The sequence below is a fragment of the Lemur catta genome, chromosome 3, assembly GCF_020740605.2.
Source record: "Lemur catta isolate mLemCat1 chromosome 3, mLemCat1.pri, whole genome shotgun sequence".
In the NCBI taxonomy this organism is placed as follows: Eukaryota; Metazoa; Chordata; class Mammalia; order Primates; family Lemuridae; genus Lemur; species Lemur catta.
This window is the reverse complement of record NC_059130.1, coordinates 54,305,047-54,332,704: the sequence shown is the minus strand read 5'-3', so window position 1 is coordinate 54,332,704 and position 27,658 is coordinate 54,305,047. Positions and strand designations below refer to the sequence as shown.

The 27,658-nt window shown below is 36.1% G+C and overlaps 2 protein-coding genes across 4 annotated transcripts; one reads left to right on the top strand and one right to left on the bottom strand.

Annotated features, from left to right (window-relative positions):
* Positions 1-1,745: 1,745 nt before the first annotated feature.
* CDC7 (cell division cycle 7) lies at positions 1,746-27,658 on the top strand. Of its 3 annotated transcripts, none has more exons than XM_045547547.1 (12): positions 1,746-1,847; positions 2,541-2,711; positions 10,794-10,877; positions 11,175-11,310; positions 14,454-14,547; positions 14,638-14,780; positions 16,835-17,084; positions 17,720-17,815; positions 18,586-18,764; positions 19,589-19,671; positions 22,329-22,478; positions 25,907-27,658. In XM_045547547.1, exons 2-12 carry the CDS (start codon positions 2,597-2,599, stop codon positions 26,296-26,298), a joined length of 1,722 nt encoding a protein of 573 aa, XP_045403503.1. In that variant the 5' UTR covers positions 1,746-1,847; positions 2,541-2,596; the 3' UTR covers positions 26,299-27,658. The 3 variants fall into 3 exon arrangements, with proteins under 3 accessions (XP_045403503.1, XP_045403506.1, XP_045403505.1); XM_045547550.1 differs by having other exon boundaries at positions 1,767-1,847; positions 16,835-16,973; XM_045547549.1 differs by lacking the exon at positions 1,746-1,847 and having other exon boundaries at positions 1,868-2,711.
* On the bottom strand, positions 7,390-7,801 carry LOC123635414 (60S ribosomal protein L35a-like). Its single transcript, XM_045547551.1, has one exon. The coding sequence runs from the start codon at positions 7,799-7,801 to the stop codon at positions 7,472-7,474; it is 330 nt and encodes a 109-aa protein (XP_045403507.1). The 3' UTR covers positions 7,390-7,471.

Below are 27,658 nucleotides of genomic sequence, written 5' to 3'. Positions count from 1 at the left end.
TAAAAATGTGTTAGAAAGGACTTGTAGAATTTGGGCTTGTATTGTGTTAGGTGATTTATGGAAGGGTTCAGGGAAGAGGGATTTTGGTCTTGATAAGAAGCTGTAAGGAAGCAGGGATAATTCTATAATTGGGTATTTTAATAAGAATTATCTAGCAGGAAAGAAGACTAGACTGAGGCTAAAATTATAATTGGTAAAGAAGCAGCAGGCACTTGTATTAGCCAGGATAGGGAGATGTTTTTTGGTCATTTTTGTGGCTTGAACAATGTTTACATTTTGTCTGTGTTCAGACAAAATTACAGAATGACTTTATTTTTGTCTTGATCCATCATGGTCATAGAGTGGTCTTGTCTGATGTTGATATTCTCTACAATTGTTATGTTCAACAGAAGAACATCAAGGCCTAGTTGTGATTGCCAGGGCAGGTCGAAGCAGCACCAAGCCAACCTGTTAGTACCAGGCCATTTCCTAGATGTCATGGTCTGCTTTTCTCTTCTAAGTATCCGTAATGGAACTCTTGATTTACTCTCCCCTCATCTTATTCAACCAAAAACCTTTACTTTACATCCTTCCCTTCTATGTGGCACCAGCATCCACAGATGTTCTCACCCCAAAACCTGAGATTCACCATGATGATGCCATTTTCCTCATCTTCCACTGCCAGTCAATCACTGAATCCCACTATCTTCTTTCTTCTGCCATAATTCTGGTCCAAACTACTATTTTCTCTCTCTTAAATATGAAGTATCCTTCTGTTTTTTCTCCTTCCACTCTTACCCCTCAACAATCCATTCTCTTGTTAGATCATATCACTTCCCTGCTTTAAAACTTTCAAATAGCTTCCCATTGTACTTAGAATAAAAGCCAAACTTCTTACCCTGGCTTTCAAAGCCGTATATGGTCTGGCTTCAACCTAACTTTCCACCCTCATCTCAACTATATTCGCCCTGCTCACTATGCTTCACCAGCACTGGCCTTTTCCCCCTCAGACACACCAAGCTCTCCCTATCTCTGCACTTGCTCCGTGCTTAGCCTGGACTATAGCCTCTCTCCCTATCAGCTCCTTTTCATCCAGGTCTCTTCTCTGAGGGGCCTTCCCTGATCATCTCAAGATGCCGCCTTCCTGGTCACTATCGCATTCTTTCATTTTATAATATTTCCTTCAGAGTACCAATCAAAATCTAAAAGAATATTGTTCATTGATTCATTCATTTATTGTCACCACCTTACTGGAACTTAGCTTAATAGAGGGATGGCGTTTGTCCCGCTGTAAGCGCAGCTCCTACAAATCTGCCTACTTCATAGCTAAGGACTCAATAAATACCATACAATGTGTGCCTGCCTTCCACTGTGTTCATTCCTAATAGTCTTAAGCAATCAGCAATCAGCAATTTTTGTTTGTTTTTAATGGAGAAGTAAGGGCACTCAACAAAAAGAAAATGTCAAGAAAGTGCCTTTTATCCACTGAGCGCCCAATGTCTTGAGTGGCCACAGTGCGTGAGGTGTCACAACTCCAGGACCTGAGATTTTCTGAAAAGTTTTTCTTGAAAATAGCGTTGGGCCCTTAACCTTATGGCTCACCGTATTTTTTTTTTAGGAAAGGATTACCCCAAAGCTTTATTTCTGTAACCGCTCTTTTAGTTCGCCTAGGCCTCGGGGAGGATAGCCAACGCTCTTGCGCAGGCGCCCAGTGGGTCGCCGAGGGCTTTATAGTGCGCATGAGCAACTAGAACCGGCGCGGCGGGAAGTGTTGCGCAGGCGCACTTGGTCGACTCGCTAGGTGGGGAGCTCTTGGAGGCGGCGACCCAGGCATCTGGGGAGCCACAGAAGTCGTACTCTCTTAAACCGTGAGTTTCGGACGGTTTGTTCCATGGTGCGGGATTGTGAGGGATTAGAAGCGAATTCTGGATCATGACTTCGGTTTTGTCTCAGTGCAGTTCTGTCCCCCGCCCCCTTCGATCCCTCTGGCCTGCGGCGGGAAAGTCGCGCGCCTGCGCAGTAAGCATCCGGTTCGGTAGCGGTCTGAGGAAGGAGGTCCTTCCCAGCCGAGCTCTTGGCCCGCGCTCCCCGAATGGTTCCCATTCATTCCCTCTTCTTTTCCGCCCGGCGCTCGTGGCCGGTGTCGTGTCAGTTCTCCACTAACTTGGGTGGGGCCTCGGGCAAGCTTCCTGGCGCTCCCTTTCAGTGGTCAAACGATTTCCTCTCTCAGTCCTTTGCCTCAGGTCAAACTGCCCCCTACCCCACGTTGCCCAGCTGGCTGGGGCGCAGCAGCAGCCCCCAGCCCCACTTCCCACCGCCACCGGCTGCCGAGGAGGCTCCCCCAACTGGAAATTCTCCCTTCAGCCCCCTGCCGGTATTTCTAGAAGGTGAAAGTAAAGTAAATGAAATTCCTTAGAAATGACCACAGTTTTCCTTTCTTTGAACCTTTAGACACATGGTGCGTTTTAAAATGTTTGTCCCTTTGAGGGCAGTGGCATCTTTTAGTGCTTGGTTTAGTAAATGATCTAAACTTAACTTCTCCAGTATTACAATTTTCACAGCTGCTGTGCTCCCCCTGTGGACGTGACCCCTTATTTTGCATCCCAACTGTTTTGTGATGGAGGCGTCTTTGGGAATTCAGATGGATGAGCCAATGGCTTTTTCTCCCCCGGGTGACCGGCTTCAGGCTGCTGGCTCTGTAAAAAAATACGAGCCGAATTTGAAACTTCCAGGTATTGTGTTTGATTTCAAAGATGTACAGGCAACAATTCTGTGTTTTCAATTGCTTTAAAAAAAACAACTGATTGAATCTTTAAAGTGAGTTGTATGTTTATATAGAAGCATTTTACTAAGCTTGGTAAGATCTAGATTTAGGATCAAATTGCATTTAGGAGGATTGTAATTCAACCTTGTAAAGGCGAAGTTGCAAAGGCAAAAATATTAATGACTGTCTAAAAACACAAAAGTTTGTTGATGCCCTCCCTAGAATTTGTCTACTAGACCTATGTTCTTATCTTTACTTACCATTAAACCTGGATTTAGAAGTGGACCCTGGAGGAATCTTTACTTAAGTGTTCAAAAGCAGAATTCACTGATAAAAATCAATGAAATGTTTGTAGCAATAATAAAGCACCATATCTCAGTGTACATCAGGGTCAAGCAATACCTGCTCTTGTACACTAAAATGTGTATCTTCATTCCTACTCTAGCACAGGGCCTGGGACTTAGTAGGGACTTAATAAATGTTTATTAAATAGATTAATTCCAGTTGACTGTGGTTTTTTTTCCCCTAAAAAGTAGCTAAATCGTCTTTTCCATCTTTGTCTTAAGTGAGTTTTGTGCTTGTCCAAAAGATATTAATTTTGAACTTTCGTCCACGATATGTAGTTTATAAACTACAAAATATTTTAATCTCATCCTAGAAAAATGTGACAACACATACTTCTACTTTGATGAAAGCCACTGTTATCCCAGTTAGCAATATTAAAACTTTAGAGTTATCTTCAGCTTATGCTTTTTATTTGCTCCCTATATCCAGTCACTGAACTTAAACTTCTTCTTAATATGTATGGCATTGCATCTTCTTTCCATTCCCATTTTCCACCACATTAATTCATTTCCTTACACTTTGTTCCTGAATTACAAAGTTTCTTACCTAAACTTCCTGCTTTCACTTCTTTTTCATCCTCTAGTTCATCTAATAGCAGTATACTGCTATTAGAATAATCTTTTTTTTAAATTTTACTCTTCCCAAGAACAGCTAGAGTAGGATGATCTGAAAATGCCACTTTCATCCAGTTACATGGATGCTGTTCCTCTTCCCTTCCATTTTTCTTACAATTACCTGGTTTTCAGAGTTTAGCTTTCCCTTACTAGTCATTGGACACATAATCCAATAACACAGTCATTGTATTATATAGCACTGTGTGTTTTGACTTTTCAGTTTATACTATAAGCTCCTTGAAGGCAGTATGTCTTATAGTTTCTGACATATTTATGCCTTAAGTGGAGTGTGAATGGATGACTCTGACTTGGTTCTAGCATTATGTTTAGGACAATGCTACTATTCTAATATACTGAAAATCTGTTGGGAAATTAAGAGTGGAGTGAATTTTATTCCAAATATCAAAAGTATTATAGCCTTTATGTAACGGAACATTGGACATTATAAATAATGTCTATGATAATTTATAAAACATGCTGAAACTTTACTCATATAGTTCTTTTTTTTATATGACCCTTAATAAAAACTAAGGTTATATAAAAAACATTACTTCAATAAGGAGTAAAGCTAATGAGGTCCAGGCACATCACTGTCTTTTGATCTAATTGGGAAAGTCAGTCAAATTAGATCATGAGACAGTGATGTGCCTGGACCTCACCAGCTTTACTCCTTACTGTAGTTATGTTTTTGATATATCTTTGCATTCCTGGAACCTAAGCATCCGGCACATAGTAGGTGCTTGAAAATATTTGAATGAATGATTTAATGTTAGAATATAAAGTAAAATACTTAGTGGATGAATAAAATAGCCTGGCATTTTGTTTTGAGATATTCGTCAGATTTTTACAACATTTTTTCTAATAAAAATTATACATGCTTATTGAAGAAAATTTAGGAAGTATAGAAAGCCAAAATAAAATATTATCCCACTATTCAAATATTGCCACTATTTACATTTTGTTATATTTTTTAGTCTTCCTATGCATAATTAGATACATTTTTAAAAAAACTAAATCAGGATCTTCACTTATTTCTAATCTCCATTTTTTGCTTAATATATATCTTTAACATTTCTCATGTAGTTAAATTTTCTACAACTTGATTTAAGTTGCATTGTATAGTATGCTATAATTTAATTACTTTTTTATTATTGGACCTTTAGATCAATTTCCATTTTTTCCTATTAAGAAAAATACTGCAGTGCACAAACTGTCTGACATAATATTGGTCAAATGTTTATTCTTTCATTGTTTCAGCAGGCTTTTGTTTTAAAGTATTTACTATATGCCAAGTTTAGTAAGTGAGAAAGATCTGTTCAGTGAAAGAATGAAGTACAAATTAGTTATTAATAATATATCAAATGTCTTCTCCACACTGTTGATCTGTATGGGAAGGCTTGCTTTCTGTTTGTTACATGGATGCCCTTAGCCCATGCTTCTAAAATGGGGCTATAGGTACCGTCTTGGTTTGACTAGGACAGATCCAGTTTACACCTGTTGTCACAATGTAATTATTGGTACTCCCTTTCACTCTCAAGAGTACCAGTTTGGGCTAAATTTTATGATCCCCTAATTATAGGAGGTATAAATCAAACAGTACATGAAGCCCCAGAATAAATATGACTGTATTCCCGGAGTGTCAGTTTTACTCCGTAGTAAGATGTTGAAAACATTTCATTTATATGATGAACACTTACTAAGCATCTCTTATGTGCACATACTTTTGTAGGTGCTAGGAATAAATGAATTCCTAAAACAGAAATCAACACCCTCAAGCTAGTGGAAAGAGACAATAAACAAAAGAAATACGATGTTCAAAGGTGATTACCGTTGTGAAGATAATGTAGAAGGGAAAGAGAGATAGGAAGTATTGGGAAAGGAGATTGATTTTAATAAGTGTAGTTGGTCAGAGAAGACTTCAGTGAGTTAACATTTGAGCTAAGACTGCTAGGTGGTGAAGTAGTGAGCTATGCAGATATTTGGGGAAGAGAACTTCAGGCAGAGGAAACAGCAAGTACAAAGGCCCTGAGGTGAGAGTGCGCCTACCATTCTGGAAGAGCAAGGAGGTCATTGTGGCTAGAATAGGGGAGAGGAGGGTAATTGGAGTAAAGTTAAAGAGAGACTGTAAAGAGAAGAAGTGTTCTTTGGCTTTTATATGGAATGAAATGTGAAACTGTTAGAGAGTTTGAGCAAAATGATGACATGGTAACTTAGCTTTAACAGGATAACTCTTGACTGCTTGCTGTGTTGCAAATAGACTATGGGCCAGGAAGGATGGAAGCAGAGAATGTGGTTAAGGAGGCTATTGCTATATTAAAGCCAACTTTAATATATATTATGTAGCAGAAAATAAAATTTACTTAAAATTTCAAAATAGAAGCCTAGACCCTCATGTATAAAATATGGGCATTTAAATAAATTTTTAGCATGGTATGGACTTTTCAGGGTCTTCCCTCAGTCCTCAAAATGTGTATTTATTTGTCTCTATCTTTAACATAGTTGTCCAACTTGTGACATGAATGCTGTTTTCTGCTCTCATTTCCCACTTCAGAAATTGAGATATTGCATTCTCATTTTGGTTCTAGGAAATTTTACTGTTGTTTAAAAATATCGAAGTTGTTCTGTATTGACAGGAAACCTTAAACATATTTTGAGTTTTTTAAAGATGGATAAGTACATAGGACGTGAGTAGTGGTGTGGAAGCACATTATGCTTACATAGTCATTCACATGGCTTGTGTGTTACAGCATTTTCTCATTACATATATTTTCTTTCTGGTGATTTCTAACAGTTAACCAGTATCTCTACTACTAACTGCTAACTCATGCCTATGCAGAGGTAAAGTCCAAAGTGTGGAGCTCATAGGAAAACCATAGACTTACAGTTGGAAGGTAAAGTTTGTCTGATCCAACCCCTTTGTTTTACATGTTAAGAAATTGATAGTTTATGACAAGAGTTGAATCCAGATCTTTGGATTCTAGGGTTCCGTTATATTAGCACTGTCCAATAAAACTTTCTGTGATAATGGAAATGTTTCTGTACTGTCACATGTGGCTAGTGTAACTTAGGAAAATGATTTTTAATTTGTTTAAATAGCTACGTGAAACTAGTGGACAGCATGACTATATCATCCTACTACAAAGCTTTCAGTATTATTAGCCACATATAGAAAACAAAATATGCACACAAACACTTGAATACAATTAGTGATAAAACAACTATAAACAGGGTTCTTAAAATATTTCATCATATCTAACTACCATTGATTATAAGATATATACCATTATTTCATGTACTTTTCAGAAATGCCAGTTATACTATGACATAGTGCTTTCTTATCACCTAGAATTTGTTTTGTTTATACTTACACTTATTGAAAGAGTTATTTTAGACCTAATCAGACAAATAATTGTATATCTCTGGTATGTAAATAAAAAGGAAAATAAACGTTTCAGGTCTGTCTCTTTAGAATCACTTTTTGCACTTAGATTCATTGGTATCCTGTTTTCCCTTTATAATGTTGTTCTGAATACATTAGTGATGCAGTATTTCTTTGAGGAATCCAATCAAAAATAAAAAGCCATTGTTAATGGGCTAGTAAGAAGAGCCCAACTATGTGGAGCTAGCCTACATGCTTCACCACCTCCACTACTCCTCCGTACAACCATGTGGCTCTTTTTTTTTTTTTTAGAGCAATTAAGTTTTTTTATGCCACTTAACAAAAATACAAGAGCACAAATCCACTTTTATTTATTTACTTTTCATTGGTTTAAATCCTTGAGGGGTACAGCATCCCATGGATTCTGTGTCCAATGGCCTCAGCAGGAAGGTTGCTTCGGAATTTGGCACGAACCATGCCACTGTTTCTGTGGGCCCAAGTTACCTTTCCCCAGATTACTCTGGTTTTGTTTGGTTTGCCACCAGGAGTCACTGTGTTCTTTGCTTTGTATACATAAGCACATCTCTTGCCCAAATAGAATTCAATTTCGTCTCGGGCATAAACACCTTCAATTTTAAGAAGAGCTGTGTGCTCTCTTTGTTTTCGGAGACCCCGCTTATAGCCAGCAAAAATGGCCTTCCACCACAGCCTTCCAGACATATTTGCCTTTTAGAAGTCCTGTTCCCAGCAGACCCCAGTTATTTGCTCCCAAAGTTCAGCAGCAGTCACTTCACTCCAACCATCTGGCTCTTAAGGGTTAAAGGAATGCTTCTCTGATTTTTCTTCAAGTCGCTGACACCTATTTTGTATGTTCTAATGCTGGCTGACAATTGTAACATGCATCCCAATTCCATAGTTAAAATTGTCTTAGAGACAAAGAAATGTAATCTCAAATTGAACATACCATTTTAGTGCCCATTCATGGTGCCTTCCTTGTGACACTGTGGAATTTGAAGCTGTTTGGAATTGACACCCATTAGGAAAGATTGTAATTGACTATGGCAACTGTAGACTGCTAGAAAGCCACTTTTCCCCCCTGGGCCTTGGTTTTGGCTTCCAGAGTGAAGTAGTGTCATAGCTGATAGTGAGGTAGCTGATGTTGTCTTTTGCTTCATTCTGTTGTGACTTCTAAACTTTTGCTTTTTTTCTCCAGCTATCTCTGGATGCCCATTATGATAGTAATTATTTATTCAACAAATGTTCCAGGCACTGTTCTAACTAGGAGCTGAGTATAATATGTCGTGGTGAATTACATAGACAGGGAACCTGTACTGATGGAGTTTATATTCTAGTAGAAGGGGGCAGACAGTGAACAAATAAATAAGCAGGATAATTTTATAGTGGATAAGTACTCTGAAGACAATAAACAGGGTAATGGGAAGAATGCTAATTTAAGTAGGATGTCAGAGGGAGCTGTGACAGTTGAGCAAACCCATGAAGTTACAAGGGAAGAGCATTTCAGGCAGAGGACTGATGAGAGCAAAAGGCCTAAAGAAATAGTGTTAGTGACAGTAACTACAACAATAAGTTGCCACTGTCATTTATTTAATATTTACTATGTGCCTGGCATTGTGTTGTAAGCTTTACTTACATATATGATTTCATTTAATCCTCACAGTATCTAAATAGCATGGGTACTGTTACTATCCCTTTTCTATAGAGGAGAAAACTAAGATTCACAGAGATAAGCTGTATGCTGGAGGAAAGTCATACTGGCTGGTAAATAGTGGAGCCAAGATTCTAACTAACCTCCCACTGCCAATCTCCAAACTGGAACACGTAATTGCTATGTTATATTGCTTCTTGAATTGAAATCTGTGAAGACCTCAGGTAGTGGCTCACGCCTGTAATCCTAGCTTTGGAAGGCTCAAGCCAGAGAATCACTTGAGGCCAGGAGTTAGAGACCAACCTGGGCAACATAGCAAGACCCACTTCTCTGTGGAAAATAAAAAATTGGTTGAGCATGGTAGCAGGCACCTGTAGTCCTAGCTACTCTGGAGGCTGAGCCAGGAGAATGACTTGAGTCCAGGACTTTGAGGTTGCAGTGGACTATGATCATGCCACTGTATTCTAGCCTAGGTGACAGAGCAAGACCCTGTCTTAGAAAAAAAAAAAAAGCCAACCATGAAGGTTCATAGTCCACCTGTGAAACAGATGGGAAGTTGAGGGTTATTTAAGTTAGAAGTTCTTCCCATTTCCTTAGATGGGTTGATATAATGGAAAGAACACTGTAATAGATCGTCCTGGCCTCCTATTTGGTCTCCAGCTCTTCACGTTTCTCTTGCCCTTCAAGTCCGTTGTCCATTTGTTTTTCTTCCTGCTTAAAAACTTTCCATGGCTTTCATTTGCATTCTCTACTTTTCCTCCTCAGCCACGTTGTATTTCATTATCTCTCTGCGCTCTCCCCTCTCATCATCCATGCCTTTTTTCTTTTCCATGTCTTTACATACATAGTTCCATCTTCCTAAAACGTCTTTTTACATTTTTGCTATTTGGTGAATGCTTCAGAACACAGCTTAGCTGTCCCCTAAACCCTGAAGGCTTCCTGGCACCTTTGGAAGTGTTCATCTCCCTTCCCCAGCCTAATAAGATATGCATTCCTTTATTACAGTTATCACCTTGTATAACATCTGTGATAACATCTGTCTCCTCTACTAGACCTAAGCTCCCAGTGGCTATACCAAATTTATTCATTTTTTATATGTCCATTGCTGAGCATTTTTTTAAAGTGTTTGTTAAATGAATGAGTTTTATAGACATCAGCAATACCTCTGTGAAATTAGGCAAATTATTTAACTTCCCTGAAAAATCAAGATAATAATTCCTGTTCTGCCAATATCACAGCACTATTGTGATAATCTAAAAAGATAATGGATGTGAAAGTGCTTTGAAAATGTCTTAAACTGCTGTGCTGTACAGAATATTATTATAATAACTTAAAGTAGCTGATGCTTGGCCTAGATAGTGTAATAAAATCTGAAGGCTTTTATGTAGTACTCTTTTGTATCCAGAAGTTTATTGGATTTTGTTTTATTGCCTCCCTTTATTTTAGCCATGTATGTTTTCATAAAGAGCTCTTGTTTATCTATTTAAAAGTAGCAGTTTATCTGCTCTCACGGTTAGAGGGTACTAGTAATTGGGACAAATTTTTAAAAATATTTTTAACATGCCTGAGAGCTTCAATAGGCCTCCGCTCTGAGTGTATACTGTGAATATTATATATTAATAAAACTTTTCCAAGCCTATAAGATTTTGTATCTTTGTGGGAAGGAAATAGTTTTCAAGGACGTTGTGTCATTGTCATGCCATCTAGTGATCACAGCATGGAATATTTAGTTATTTTTAAGGTTAGCTTCTTCATTGTGTTGTAGTCTGTGCAATAACAATGAATCTTATTAATATGTAATTCCAGTGTGGTAGAAATTTGTTGTGTATAATCCTGGGACTGTCATTTTTGTCTGTTAGTTCAAGAGGTGTGTGTGAATTATAGCAACTTGATGGAATTTTAACTATCATTTTAAGATATATTAAAACTTTTATTTGTAATTAATTACTCATGTTTTAGAATTTATTTCATTGAGGTTTTTTTATTTAGGAAACTACAAAATATACTCTCATTGATAATAACTGTAAATTCTTGTTTCCCTGATAGGCATTAAAAAAGATATTGAGAAGCTTTATGAAGCTGTACCACAGCTTGGTAATTTGTTTAAGATTAAGGACAAAATTGGAGAAGGTATTTTGGTGATATACTTTATTATTTTTTACAAGTTTTATTTTCCTTCTGTTTTCCTTGTGTAATCTTGGTTTTCATTACTATTTCTTATTGAAAAATATATCACTTCTTTAAATATTAAGACCATGGTTATATTACTATTTATAATAACAGCTTTTTCTCCCCCCTGGAAAGAAAGAATAAATAATAAATATAACCTATTATACCATTAAAACAGTTTTATAATCTATTTTAGCATTGTTTCACTAACATTTTAAAAAACCAAATAATTGAAAAATGTAATAAATTGTTTTACAGGCACTTTCAGCTCTGTTTATTTGGCCACAGCACAGTTACGAGTAGGACCTGAAGAGAAGATTGCTCTAAAACACTTAATTCCAACAAGTCATCCTATAAGAATTGCAGCTGAACTTCAGTGCCTAACAGTAGCTGGGTAGGCAATTTAAAGATATTTTAATTGTACGGGCTGTATATAATTTATAAGATTTTAAAGTAGATGCTTAACAGGGATGATGAGATTGTACATGAATCATACACATTTTTCAGTCAAGTGTTTGCCATTTGCTAGTACTTTTCCTCTAACCTTGCAATAGTTAGTTAAATTTATAGTAATTCTTTTAGAGTGGATTTCCCTTGAGGTTCAGCTTGACTTCCTATTCTTTTACCACTTCTTTTTGTAACCTTCTCGCCAAATCATAAACCTTGGCTTTCATAGTTTAGAAATTTTTTTTAAATGTGGGGAATTCACATTTCACATCTCCCCAGCTATTGGTAATCTCATCCCATATTTTTTTTAGAACAACAGAATCATCTGTTACGTCTTTCTCCTCTGTTTTTCTCAGCTAGGTCATTCCTGTCAACATATGGACACCATCTAGAATCTTATTCCTCCTGAACGTCCCTTCCTCTTCCAGCCGCTCCATCATTTCTTTGCTCCCCTTCACAGCCAGACTTCTTAAAAATTATCTACACATACTGTTTTCACTTCCATACCTCCCTTTCACTACATGTGCACTCACTGTGGCTACTTTCCTCCATGCTAAACTGAAACTACTTTAGTTAGAGTCAACCATGACTCTAGGCATCATTTAACATAATTGCTTTGAACCGTTGTCTTTTGACTTCTGTACTGCCCCACCTTCCTTGTTTTCTTCCTTCCTTGTTTGGCCTTTCATTTTCAGTATCTTTGTCAGCTCTTCCTCTTCTACCCCATCCCTAAATGTTGCAGTTCCTCAGTGCTTGATCTTGGGCTTTCTTTCTCTGTATTCTTCCTTAGTATCCTACATTTCTATATGACTTATAGCAACAGTTCCCAAAAGTGTATATCTAATCTCAGACCTTTTATGTTAGCTTCAGATTTATATCTATTCACCTGCCTATTTGACATTTCTACTTGAGTGCCTGATAAATATCTCAAACCATGGCAAAAACTAAGTTTTAACTCACCTTTCTCCTCCAAAAAATACCCAAAATCCCATCACAACAACTGTTCCTATCCACCCACCTGCACAGATGGCACCACCATCCACCTAGTTGATCAAGCCAGAAACCTAGTTTCTCCATTTCTCTCCTAAACCACATCCATCACCAAGTCCAGAATGTATCGAAAATATGTCTAAGAACTCATCCATGTCTTTTGCTTTTTCTACCATTACCTCAGCCCAGGCCTGGACTGCTACTGTAGCCTGCTTCTTGGCTTCCCCCCTTAACTCCATCTTCACACAGTAGCCAGAATGGGATCTTTAGTATATAAAATGTATACACATGTAACATAAACTGGATAATGTTAGTTCCACCACTTAAAATCTTTCAGTGGTTTCCCTGTGTACTTTGAAAAAAAAATTCAGTCTCATGCCAGTCTTCCCACCTCCTTCACCGTGCCCCAGCTTCTTTACTTCCTCAAATTTGTCTTAAGAGCTTTCTTACATCAGTGCCACTGCCCAAATTGTTTACCCATTCAGGAAGACCTCTCCCAGTCTGTGCATACTGATTCTTCATCTTTCTGATCTGAATGAGAGTGTCATTGCTTCAAACAGGTCTTATCTGAATTAAATTAGATTCTCCTATCTTTTTTATTGTCACAGCACTTTTTGATTTCTTTCAAAACCCTTGCTATAATGTCATTATTAGTTACCTTATTACTTGTATTGTCCACTAGATAGTAAACTCAAAGAAGACAGAAATTGTGTTAATTTTATTCACCATTACATCCCTAATGTCTATAATCCCTAAAGGCAAATAACAATGCCCACTAAATATTTATCAAATGAATGAGCGTATTTGCTTGTTTAACCCCTCTGTTACATTATTGAAGACAAGATGAGATGGTCTCTCTAAGGCATGATTGTATATATTCTAGTTCTCTGAACGTGATCATTCCTTTTTCCGTATTTCAGATATCTCCCTCTATCACTTTTTCTTTCTCTGTGCTTTAGAAAAGTGCATGCTAAAAATGTCTTCATCTGATTTTGCAATGCAATCAGGCAAATTGTCTTTATGCTCTGCTTCCAATGTATCATATTTTCCCTCGTTAACTCCTGTTTTGCCTCTTCCTTTCCACTTAAATTGATCTGTGAAAAATTACCAGTTAATTCTTCTTTGCCAGACAGCCTTCCATTGGTCCTTATTCTGTTTGACCTCCATACTGATCCCCACTTTGTTCAAAAGTCACCTTGGTGGCCCTTTCTTATTTTGCTCTCCAACTTGAGACTTTTTCCAAAGCTCAGTGTTTTCCTTTTTCTATTAATTTCCACAACTTTAATAATGACTTCTGAAAGTATTCTTACTGGCTTCTCATTTGACTTCTCACTTACAGTTTAGTGACTAAACTTTAGTCTCTTATCTAGATATCTCTATCAAAATGATGAGGTCAGGCTTAGGATGCTTCTTTTCCTGGTTTCTCTACTTACTTTGTTGGTATCTACTTTGTTTTGCTTGGGCTCAGCCATGGAAATCAACTTCAGCATATTTTCCTCATCTTTTATGAAGTGGTGTAGTATTGTGATTTAGAGCATAAATCTGGAATACACACTGCCTGCATTCAAATCCTGGCTCCATGACTGACTAGTTTAGTAACCTTGGAAAAGTTCCTTAACTTCCTCTTGTCTCAATTTTTTATCTGGGGAGGGAATAATAGCACCTTTATAGGGTTGTTGTGAAGATTAAGTGAATTTGTTAATTGGTGTGAAGTACTTAGAGCTTAGCATATAGTGAATGTTCAATAAATGTTAGCTATTATTATTTTTAAATTTATTACTATTACCATCTTATCTGCTACTATGTCAGTTCATTCTTGTTTATCTTTTCCATCTCATTCTGCCACTTCCCCAGTTAAAACTATAATTATCTCATGTTTAAATTATTATAGTAACCTCATAACTGGTGCTATTTTTGTTTTAAAAGAAAACTTTTTAATACAAGTCACTTAAATGTTTAGACTATCTTCTATGATGATGATTTTAAGTCAGTTTTCTAGCAAATATGTATATATTGCTAAAATTACATTTAAAAAATTAGGCATAAAGTTTTAGTTCATTTGACCTTTCCTCTAAAGTTCATTGTGCTTTTTTCCACTAGGGGTCAAGACAATGTCATGGGAGTTAAATACTGCTTTAGGAAAAATGATCATGTGGTTATTGCTATGCCATATCTGGAGCATGAGTCCTTTTTGGTAAGTTTTAATATTTCTTGAATTTTTATTAGCTAAATAATTGAAAACAGTTTTCATTCATAACCCATTTTATTCATAACTTCCTTTTAGGACATTTTGAATTCTCTTTCCCTTCAAGAAGTACGAGAATATATGTTTAATCTGTTCAAAGCTTTGAAACGCATTCATCAGTTTGGTATTGTTCACCGTGATGTTAAGCCCAGCAATTTTTTATATAACAGGCGCCTGAAAAAGTAAGTATGAAAAGTTATTAGAAGATATTTACACTTGAATGAATTTGTGCTGTGGGGTCTGTCTCTTTCTTTTTGATTTATTTATGAAGACAGGGTCTCGCTTTGTTGCCCAGGATAGAGTGCAGTGGCCTCATCATAGCTCACTACAACCTCACACTCCTAGGCTCAAGTGATCCTCCTGCCTCAGCCTCCCAGGTAGCTGGGATTACAGGTACACACCACTGCACCCCACTAAGTTTTCTATTTTTTGTAGAGACAGGGTCTCACTCTCGCTCAGGCTGGTCACATACTCCTGACCTCAGGTGATCCTCCCACCCTAGCCTCCCAGAGTGCTAGGATTACAGGCATGAGCCACTGCACCTCGCCATTTCTCTCTCTCTCTCTTTTTTTTTTTTTAATAAAATTTTTTATTGTCTATATTTCAGTTATTCAACACCATGCTATTGGATACATAGTTATAACAAAGGTTAGCATAGTAAAGCAATAAACGTACCCATCATCTCAGTTACCCATTTTGTTTGTTTTTCTGGCAAAAGCAGTTAAAATAACTCATTTAGTGTGAATGTCATGTACAGTACAATTTTATTACCTGTAGTCCTCATGCTGTACAGCAGCGGTCCCCAATGTTTTTGGCGCCAGGGACCAGTTATCATGGAAGACAATTTTTCCACGGTTGGGGTGGAGGAAGGGGAGGATGGTTTCCAGATGATTCAAGCGCATTACATTTATTGTGCAGTCAAACCTCTCTGCTAATGATAATCTGTATTTGCAGCTGCTCCCTAGAACTAGCATAACCACCTCAGCTCTACCTCAGATCATCAGGTGTTAAATTCTCATAAAGAGCTCACAACTTAGATCCTTGGTATGTGCAGTTTACAGTAGGGTTCTGTTCCTATGAGAATCGTAACGCTGCCGCTGATCTGACAAGAGGCAGAGCTTATGTAGTGATGTGAGTGATGGGGAGTGTCTGTAAATACATAAGAAGCTTTGCTGGCTCATGCACCGCTCACCTCCTGCTGTGCGGCCTGGGTTCCTAACAGGCCACGGACTGGTACTAGTACTAGTTCGCAGCCCAGGGGTTTGGGACTGTAGCTGTACAGTGTATCTCTAGGTTTGTTATATTGTGTCCTCCGACCTACATCGCTTAGACGTAGTACATACTGCAACACCTACATCGCTTAGACGTAGTACATACTGCAACAGCCATGAACAGATTATTTGTTTTAAATTTTCATTGTAATTGGGAAGGGAAATGCAGTGAAGATGATAAAATTGTATTAGTAAAGCAGTGTACATCATTAGATGTACTACGGTTTGGTGGAAATGGCACTTAGCTAAAAAGGACTTAGAGTCTAATCCTTTTTTTTTTCAACCCCTACCCCTGAGTCTAATCCTTTTTAACCTCATCTCTGGGCTTCATTTTTCTTTTCTAGTAAATGAGGAGATTGGAACACATGGTAGTTAATTTCCTATTTCAACACTAACTTTATATTTTTTTTATCTATATATATTTTTAATGCTTGTTATATACATAGAGGCATTATAAGCTGAAAATAAATACTGCTGTTTTATAGTGGATCATATTGAGTATGATAATAAGATTAAAACTATAACTTCTCTCGGGCTTTTATACCCATGACATTTCTCTTTAATTAAATTGAATTTTAAAATCATGATTTTATTTTTTTAACTTGCTTAATTAGAGATTATCTGCTATGATGGTATGTCTGACACCATCAGAGAACAAAGAACTGTGCTTATATTATATGTTGCTCTTTTGCCTTATCAGCACAGGCCATTGGAAAAAAGAGAGAAAAGATCGATTGATTGACTATGGGATACATCTTCCTTAATTTTCAATCCTAGTGGGCTATTAAATTCTTAACTTTGTCTGGAAAGTGTATTTTTCTTTTCCTTTTTCAGAAATGTTATAAATTCTTAATTGCTCCCCAAAAGAATTACCATTTTTATATGAGGATACTTTGAAGGTATTACGACGTTACTAAGCTTTACTTGTTAATAAAGAAGTGAAAATACTTAATTTTGTTTCTTAGGTACGCCTTGGTAGACTTTGGTTTGGCCCAAGGAACCCATGATACGAAAATAGAGCTTCTCAAATTTGTCCAGTCTGACGCTCAGCAGGAAAGTTGTTCACAAAACAAATCTCACGTAATCACGGGAAATAAGATTGCAGTGAGTGGCCCAGCACCTAAGGAGCTAGATCAACAGTCTACCACAAAAACTTCTGTTAAAAGACCCTACACAAATACACAAATTCAGATTAAACAAGGAAAAGATGGAAAGGTTCTACTTCTTTTATTTCTTAAGTATTGACACTGTTTGAGAAATGTACTCCTTCTACCAATAGAGGGAGATATAATACTAGGATAATACTTGTAATTTAAAAAACTTTTTTTTATATTCGTTATATATGTTCAATTGATTAGATTCCTAAGATTTACACTGAATCATTTTGCTCATTATTTCAAAACTAAAATTGATTTTGTTAATTTATAATGCTTTGTCATTATGTATTACAAAATTATATGACAAAAATGGAAAATAATACATTTTCTCTGCATGTTAAAAAGTTCAGATTAATTGTCCTTTTTGAAAGAAATTAGAAAGAAATTATAGGGGGAAAATTCTGAAGTGTCTATCTCCATTTTAGCTGCACAGCAAAATGTAACATCCATGCAGGTGGTTTTTGAATTTTTTTAGTTATATATATTTGTGGACTATGATTACATTGTATATGGGTGTTGAGTTCTGTCTAGACTATTTTCTCCTTTCACAGAAGTGTTTTGGTGCCTGAGAATGACTTGGATGCAGCTGTTTTTATTTCATGTCACTTAACTCTTTTAAAACTGGCAGAGTACAGCTGGCAGAAAGTGTTACAGATATAATCCTTATTTTCCTTGTTTTTGTTGGTATTGTAGGAGGGATCTGTAGGCCTTTCTGCCCAGCGCTCTGTTTTTGGAGAAAGAAATTTCAATATACACAGCTCCATTTCACATGAAAGCCCTGCAGTGAAAGTAAGTAATGTAGCTTAATAGTGCAATAATCAGTCATACACTGAAGAGAATTTAGGTAATTGCTAGATTAACATTTATCATCAGCAATTTTTTAAAAGTAGAGTTTGGCTTTGGCACAGGTATTGCTTTGAGCATTTAGTCAAAATTTTTGTTTTCTCTGGTTTTTCTCTGAACTTTTCTGGTGGAATATTTTTATCATTTTTGGTTAGCCGACTATTGTTGCAGTTTTCCTAGAAGAACATTTGGAACATTAAGGCCTTTTCTGTCGTTGCCAGAATATGAGTTTCCAACACTTAAACATAGTTCTGACACATAGTTGATAGCATAAAGATGTTGGTAAAGTTAACAAAATTTCATCAGTGTTAGATGATTTTAAATTGACTTATATCATGTAATAGCTAGACAGCATGAGCTAATACATAAAAACTGGTTTTAGCCAATGTAATTGTGCAGTTTCCAGTTCTGAAATGGAGTTAGACACTAGAACGTCACTGTTTTATACTTTTGTAATATATCAAGAAAAGTTCTAATAAAGTATAAGTCAACTATTTGCCAAAGTAGGACTAATTAGTAAATTTTAATATAAGGTTATTCTACAGAAAAACCCAAAAAGGTCTTAAACATTTTAATAGTCAGCTGTTTATTTACAATCCAACAGCACGTGAACAGTTTTTAAAGTTATGCTTCCGCTATTGCTTTTTGCCATACTGACATTTGAGAACATTATGTTAAATGTCATGAAAATAGAAAATTTGACTTTTGTTTTACAGCTCATGAAGCAGTCAAAGACTGTGGATGTGCTATCTAGAAAGTTAGCAACAAAAAAGAAGGGTGTTTCTACAAAAGTTATGAATAGTGGTGTGATGAGGAAAACTGCCAGTTCTTGCCCAGCTAGCCTGACCTGTGACTGCTATGCTACAGATAAAGTTTGCAGTATTTGCCTTTCAAGGTAATGTGTTTTGATGGTATTATAAAATCACCAGCATGCTGCCAGACAAGGTTAGAAATTGCATTGATTTTGGTGGGCAGTTGATTTAGTGAGTGAAAGGGAACAACATATTAATAGATCTGTAAACTACACAAGCATTGATACAGGGCAGTACCTTAAAGAGCAAAGGATAACTATTGTCATATATTGTTCATTTGACACGGACATGCTGTTCGGAAAATACATTTGCTCTTAATGCAAATGGTGTGATGGTGGGGAGACTAGCCTTTTTAGAAGCTTAGAGTTGCACATTTTGCTTGCTGATACAATCTTTCCTGTTTTCTCTCTTTATTCCTGCCTGTGTGGAATAATCAGAACCAAGCAGTAGATCTCTTCTTTTACTCCCATCTTCTACTCTTTGCCTGATAAATTCCTTCCTTTCCTTTAAAACTCAGCTTTCATCAAGGCTTTCCTGATTAACTCAAATACATAAGTGAATAAGTAAGTCAGTAATTAATTACCCCAAACAGAATTGAATTTTTATACCTCCGAATTCCTGTTGTGTTCTATTTTTCTATTATGGCTTTTAGTATCTACTGCCTATTGTTATGCTCAGAAGTTACCATAAAACCTTTCTTGAAGTAAGTCCAGGGAGCTAGTAGAGGGGAAAAAAAACAGTACAAGCAAAATCTAGGATATTCATCATGCTAGATTTACTTTATAAAAACTTTTGTTTATATAGGTATCAAGGCAAAATTTACTGTGAACTAAATTGATAAATGTTGTATTTTGGACTTAAATAGTTCAACTTTAACATAACTAGAGAAATCTTATTTCATCATAAGGCATCAGCAGGTTGCCCCTAGGGCAGGTACACCAGGATTCAGAGCACCAGAGGTCTTGACAAAGTGCCCCAATCAAACTACAGGTATGTTGCACTAGAAATACATAACCCAATTCAAATGGATTGTTCCAGATATATTTTATTTTATGATCTTTGTCTGTTTATTTATGACTAATATTTGAGTTCTTCTGCTTTTAATTAAGTTACATAAGCAGTTCTAGCAGTGTAGCATTCCCATTTTTGAGATAATACTATTTTTTATGAAAGTTGTTAATCCTGTTTTTTCCCTGTTTTTTAAAATTTTTAATTACAAATACTAAGAAAAGGTTTTAATCCTAGTGTTGCTTTTTTTAAAACAATTTTTTCCATAGATTACATTTTGCTTATTTATTTACAAGATGATTTTATCTTGTAATGGAATGTTGTTAACATCACCTTTGTGGGAAAAAAAAATCACGTTTAATAGTTTTTGCTAACTTAAGACTTGCAAAGTTTTATCTGTTTGCCTAATACTTCGAAAGTTTTCTGTGATGCAGATATAATTGTGTTTGATTCAAATTACTTTTTGTTATTTTGTAAATAATATAATAACAGTTAAAAGATTTTGAGGCCAAACACCATGGCTCATGTCTATAATCCTAGCACTTTGGGAGGCTCAGGTGGGAGGATCACTTGAGACCAGGAGTTCGAGACCAGCCTGAGCAACACAGCAAGACCCCACCTCTAAAAAAAATTGAAAAATTAGCCAGGTGTGGTGCTGTACGCCTGTATCCCCAGCTACCTCAGAAGGCTGAGGTGGGAGACTCACTTGAACCCAGGAGTTTGAGGTTGCAGTGAGCTATGATGACACCACTGCACTCTAGCCTGGGCAACAGAGTGAGAGCCTGTCTCAAAAAAAAAAAAAAATGATTTTGAAAAAGAGAAAAGTCTTCTATAATCTAAAAAGTTGTCATGGAGCTAGAATCCAGGAAACATCTTATTGAATGAATAGATGAATCCTGCCATTCACTTGGATTATGGGCTTTGAAGAAGTGCATTCATTCATCGTATGTCTATTCTGTGCTTGCTAATGATACAAAAATGAATGAGACCATCTGTTCACACTCTAAGGGCACACTCTCAAATAATAATAACCTGTTGAGTATGATGATAAAGCTATACAAGGTGTTTAAGGGATATCTGTCCTAACCCAAAGGGATTATGGAAGGGAATTCATGGAAGAGGTGACCTCTGATATGAGAATGTAAACTAGGGTGGGAGGTTAGCCTTGAATCATGAGTCAAGGAACTCAAGAAATAATCTAGTCATACAGGAACTATACAAGTTTAGTGTTGCTAGAATATTAAGATGCAAGTTGAAGAACAGTAAGCAATAAACCTGGAAAGAGGTAGACAAGGTCAGATCTCACTTGTTAAATAGCTTGAACTATATACTGTAGATGTAGATGCTGGGAAATTATTCACGGGAAAAAGATAGTAATGTTGTATTCTAGATGGATCATTCTGGCAGGTGTGCAGAGAGGATAGATTTTGGAGATAAAGCCCGCAGTGGTCCAGGTGAGAGATGATGAAAGTGTGAATGGACAGCATTGGTAATGGGAATGAAAAGAAAGGTGAAGGATTGGAAAGGCAGAGTTTGGTGGGTAATTAGGTGTAATTTGAGTGTGGGATGGTGAGGGAATAAGGCATCCAGGATGTTTACCAAATTCCTATCTTAGGCGACTTGGATGTATGTTAGTAACCAAGGTGGAGAATAAAGGAGTAGTAACTGGTTTATAATAGGGAAGTGTGAGACTGGTTTGAGGCATAATTGGTTTGAGATATTTTGGGGGGACGTCCAGATAGAGATGTCCAACAGAGTAAAGTTGAGACTGAAGCTTAGGAAAAGAGCTGAGCTAGAAATACATTTGAGTGTCATCATTATATAAATGGTAGTGGAAGCCATGAACTGAATGGACCAATCAGGGAGCATATATAAGGGAAGATGTTAGAATTTTTAGGAATCTCGGCATGTAAGTCTTAGAAAAAATATTGAAGGAGCAGGCAAAAGTACAAAGAGAACTAAGAAAGGCAAGTGATACAGTGGCCAAGGGAACAGAGAGCAAATAACTTGGTGATACTAGGAGGTCAACAATTAGGAGAGAAGATGTCCCTAAAAGGAAAAAAAAAAAAAGGTTTTTAACATGAAGCTGAGCTGGTCTTAATCTTAACTGCTGGATTCTGGAGATTAAAGTTTTTAAAGCAATAGTTGATGTTAGAATCTAGCTGAAGAAGAGCTGCTAATGTTCATTATTTTTCATTGAAATGAAAACACTTTCACTATTATGTTAGGTAATTTTTGAGGAGCATCCAGATATTTTTCCCACAGTTATTTTTATATTTCTTTTGATCTTATTTTTTATTTCTTTGTACATTTACTTACTGTTTTCTAATGATAAAGTATCCTTTTAAACTTACCAACATGATGTTTAAGAAAGAAAACATTATATTTTGTAGAGAGGTCATTGGATCAAGGTTTCTCAATCCTGGTTGAAATCACCTGAGGAACTTTTAAAAGATACCAGTGCCTGAGCCGTACTCCAGAGCTATTCAGTCAGAATCTCTGAGAGATCGAGCCTGGGCCTTTGAATTTTTTAAGGTTCCCAAGATGATTCTAATGCATAGTAAAGGTTGAGAACTATTGATTTAGATGACAAAATTATAAATTTGGAATTTATTTTTAAAATTTGTCTTCTGTTGCAGCAATTGACATGTGGTCTGCAGGTGTCATATTTCTTTCTCTGCTTAGTGGACGATATCCATTTTATAAAGCAAGTGATGATTTAACTGCTTTGGCTCAAATTATGACAATTCGGGGATCCAAAGAAACTATCCAGGCTGCTAAAACTTTTGGTAAGCAGTTTTATATAACAAAACAAATGCCTTTGATTATCTCCTACAGATCACTCAATAAATTATTACGAAATTGTCTTTATAAATAAACATATTCAGTGTTTATAAAGTTCACTAATCTTAGGTAGAAAATTTCTCAATCTCTTGAAAGTAAATTGCATTTGTATAAGAAAATAACTTACCACCTCTCCTCTATACATATGATCATTTAATTTTATTAAGCACAAAGTACTATACTGCTCTAGTATTTAAAGTTCAACTTTAATCTTAAAAGAATAAGGAGTAAAATCTTAACTCCCTTTAGTGTAGTTTGACTTTTATTATGTAAATATTTTTTAAAAGTATGTTTTAATTTTTTATTGTATTTAGACATCAGGTATACTACTTCTTGGTACTCAAATGTCCTTGCCTTTAGTGATCTTAGTCTGTACTAACAAGTAAACAGTTAATTATCATACAGTATAATAAAGGCTACAATAGGCAAGAGACTAGAAATGTGTGTTTTCAGATTCCTTAAGGTTAGGGTAGCGGAGAAGCAAAATGAATAGAACACTTAAACTGATGGAGTATTTTTGTAAGTATTTGTTGGACATGGGAAGTTATCCTCTCAGCCACATAAATTCTTCTTTAAGCCTGGGATATGTATTGTATTTTGTAGGGCAACTGAGAATTATCTCAGCCTTGCTTTGACCAACAGCCTGAACTCAAGTGCCCACCTTGTGTTTATTTTCTAAGCACATTTATAGTTAATATTATCCAAAGAGTGAGTGTGATTGAGTCAGCTTACTATCATGCAATATGGAGTACCCCTATGGTACAAAGTTACAATCAGCCTACCTCAAAAGTAGCTGGGCTGCCTTGTGCTCAGCTCCAGAATTAGTGGATCTTAACCAGGGATGCATATGAGAATTATTTGGGAATCTTTAAGAAATACATATTCCTGCCCTATACTACTCATTCCTGGAAAATGTGATTCAGAAAAATATGATACTTAGGAAGACTCCAGCCTTGTTAGTTTGAAAAAACAGTTGATTTTGACCAAGAACTACTTGTGGTTAAAAACAAAAATAATTTCCCCTTGCTTAGGGGCAGTGCTGTGATCTAATCCACAAGAAAAACTTAGTGGTAGTTGTGAAGAAAGCCTCATCTTTAGAGGCTTGCCAAAATATGTTTCTATAGCAAAGGCAATCTACAGTTTGTACATATCTTGTACCTATTACAAAAAAATTTTATTCGAGGATAGTAGGATGACATAGTACATACAAGGGAAAAGTGACCAGGAATGGAAAGCAAGATTGATATCTTGGAAATGGTATTCTTACATGATAATAAACATAACATGAGTATGTGTATTCTCAACTAATTGAGAAAACTTTCATCTACTATTGAATAACTTTGTGAGAAGTTTATGAACATGAAGTTTATCAGCTAGCACCAGAGTATTTTGTTGAAGAGCTTGAATCTTCCCCAGTGGTAGTCAAAGTTAGAGTCAGGGCCAAGAATGGAAGTGCAACATCTGGCACAGAAATACTCCAGAGCAAGTGCCATGATAGCAGGCAAGAGCTTTTAAAGATTTATCATTGTAATAATTATCATATTAAAAAAGAATAATGCTATATAGCACTTATCTCAGTTTTATTAGTATGACTTCTGTAGTTATTTTGGTCAGATCTTACTATAAATTTGGACTCAGTACAGAAGACTCAAAATTTCAACACACACAAGTGTTCCCCTTTATAACTTACAGAAATGACTTGCCTGAGAATAGCAAGGAGAGCACCTTTACTTCTCTTATCTGTAACCTGCCTCACTGTCCTTAACCCTTAGACCTGGCCCCATTGTGGGTTGTCATTAACTGCTTGTTGAATTGTGTTGAATAAATTAAAAAGAAAAACCTTGAGCTAAAACAAATTCCTGACACATAGTATTCTGTAACAAAATATGTTTTGATTGAATGTGTTAGTTTAAATTATTTTCCCTGAATATTTTAAATGAGCCCTCTCTTTGGTCATGTAAAAAAGTAATTTAAACATATTGTATAGCTTGAGGACATGTTATAACATACTGTTCATTATTTCATGACTTCAGAGCAAGCTAATAAATTATGGAATAAAATTTGATTATTTCTCTCTGGCTATGATTTTCTAGAGAGAATAAGAATGATAGAATTGATTTAAAAATAAAAAAGGATTGGTATGTTGTATCCTCAATAAACTTAGTTTTGGGTAATTTGTTTCCTCCCTGCTTGTCGCCTTATTTTTTCCTTACTTAGTATACCAGTCCAATAGTTGGCTTAGAATATGTAAAGGTAACTTTTTATCATCCAGAGCCAGATTACTTGTTTTGTTGACAATCTACATAGCCCAGAAAGGAATCTAAATGTTGTAGTACTCATTGTTTAGAGCCACATTTCTGTTTAATAAGGAAATACAAGGCAAAAATAATATATGATTGACATTTGTGTGGTTAACTTATTTTTGCCCATGTTTGATACTTACATTTTAAAAAACTGAGATCTAGTTTGTTTATTACTTCATTCAGAAACATTTATTGGGGCTTCATGTGTGGCAGGTACTATTATTGTGGGTCCCTATTCTCACAGAGTTTAAATTCTAGTGAAGGAGAGAAAATAAATAAATATATACTGTCAGAGATGAGTGGTATTGAGAAAGGTAAAAGGAAGAAGGCAGTGAAGAGGGCTCAGTTACTTAGGATAGGTTGGTCAAGAACAGCATCTCAAATGATGTGTCTCTAATGATGCCTTTTTGTCCAGTCCAACAGACATTAACTGCTCACTTAATATGTATTAGCCATTGTCTGGGTTTTGCAGGGTTCAAAGATGAGTAAGTTGGCTCCTGTCTTCAAAGAGTTCATTGTCTAGTAGGGGGGACAGACATATATTTTATCAGTTGTAATACAGGATAACAAAACTAATAAAGGAACTCTTTCCAGGATATGACAGAAGCTGAAAATGATCAGTTCTCTGAGGGTGTCAGTCTTCACAGAAGTGATTCTTGAGCCAAGTGGTGATGTAAGTGGGAGTGTCCTAGGCACATAAGAGGTATGGGGCATCCTAGGCAAAGATAGGGGCCATGTAGTTAGAGGCATGGAAGGGGTATGGGGGTGGGAGCTGCAGCTAGTTAAAGATTACAGAAGGATAAGAAGAAGCTGGAAAAGTTGGCAGAGTCAAGTAAGTGCCTGGTGTAGCATAGTTAAGTCACTGCTTTCTACTTACTGTCTCCCACTTTCTTGTTTGGCCTTCAACTGTGTAGTGCAGGCAACTTAAATATAGCATGTGGTATTCTGTCTCATACCCAGTGTATGTATATATCTATAAAGCACATGGTTGGACTTGTATGTTTCTCATGAGAGAAGCTTCTGATATATTTAAGTAATAAAATAAAATGTGCATTTTTTTTTTCTTTTAGGCAAATCAATATTATGTAGCAAAGAAGTTCCAGCACAAGATTTGAGAAAACTCTGTGAGAGACTCAGGGGTATAGATTCCAACACTCCCAAATTAACAAGTGATATACAAAGGCCCTCTCTTCACCCAACTGTTTCAGAGAAGACTGACCATAAAGCTTCTCACCTCATCCAACCACCTCAAGCACAACACTCAGGGAATTCATTATATAAAGGGGACAGTAATGGCTGTGGGAGTCATTTTGATGAGTGTAATACCAATTTAGAAGGCTGGGATGAGGTACCTGATGAAGCTTACGACCTGCTTGATAAACTTCTAGATCTAAATCCAGCTTCAAGAATAACAGCAGAAGCAGCTTTGTTGCATCCATTTTTTAAAGATATGAGCTTGTAATTGTGGTTCTTCATTCAATGTTTACTGTTATACATTGTGAGGTGGAATAAAAAGAGTTCTATGTAATAGCCGTACATTTAAAGGCCAGGGCAAGGTGAATAATTTATTTTAAAATTTTAGTATTTGCTCTGGTGGCAGATTCTAAAATACAGATTAAGATTACTTTAAATGCTGGAGCTAGTTCTTTGTACTAACAACATAATCTTTAAGTTTACCCAACTCAAGTAGTATCATCTTCAGTTTCCCTGACTACTTTTCACTGCCATATACAGAAAAAGGAGCAGTTTTAATTTTAATTAATTAAAATTAATGGGTGTAATAGGGATTTAAATGAGTCAGAAGACTTAGTTTACTGATTCTTAGAGCTATGAGCTATGTATACTTTTGGTAAACTCAACCTGGTGCTGGTGCTCTTAACAATTTTGTAAGTAAGGAAGATAATTTCCTTTTCTAGAGGTGTTATTATGCCTTTTATGAACACTAAAACAATGAAAAAATGTTGGTCATGGGGTAAAATATCACTTAAAATTGAATTTATCTACTTTTTAAAAAATATTTCATGAAAGCATTTTTGTGTGAATTGCCATGTTTTCTCTTGATTTTTCTTCCTTCTCTGCCTTCACCTGAAACATTTTCCTTGGAAATTATATGGTGCTTATATGGTGCTTATTACCGCAAAGTTTCTGGGTGCTTTAATAAATATTGCATGTGTTACAATTGAGAACTTCAAATGCATACAGTGGTTGATAAGGGGAAGCTGCAGGACCAAGGTGAAGGCTGATGGTGTAAAGTGCTCTTTTTTCTTTTGAGTGTATATGTTTTTTCACACCATCTTAGATATAATTAGATAGCTGCTAAAAGAAAAAGTAAACACAATCGAAAATATTAGAGATTTTCCTTGCCTAGAGCCATCCAAATCTCTATATCCTATTTTGACTAAGCTGATCCTGCTCAGAGAAGAATAATTACTAGAGTCTTAGGTGGGTTGGGAAGAGAAATAATAAGGTAGGCAAAGAAGAAAAGGACCTACGATAGAGGTTTATATATTATTATGTTCCAAAATGATATATATTAATGACAGCATATCAAACTTCCTATGGGAAATAAGTCTGGGAGGGTGTATCAGCCAACAGTTTTCCCATTTAGTAGTCATAGAGTTTAGAAACAGCTTAGGGACATATATTCATTTTACTGTGAGGATTGATATGTCAGTATGCCTACCTAATCTATGGTAAGTATATTATATATGTATATATAAACCATTACCATTGGTCTGCTCTCTCTTATGTTGTAATATTTTAAAGAAAACTTGAATGTTCTTGAATTTGTATGTTTAATAAAGTTATCCTTTTATATTTTT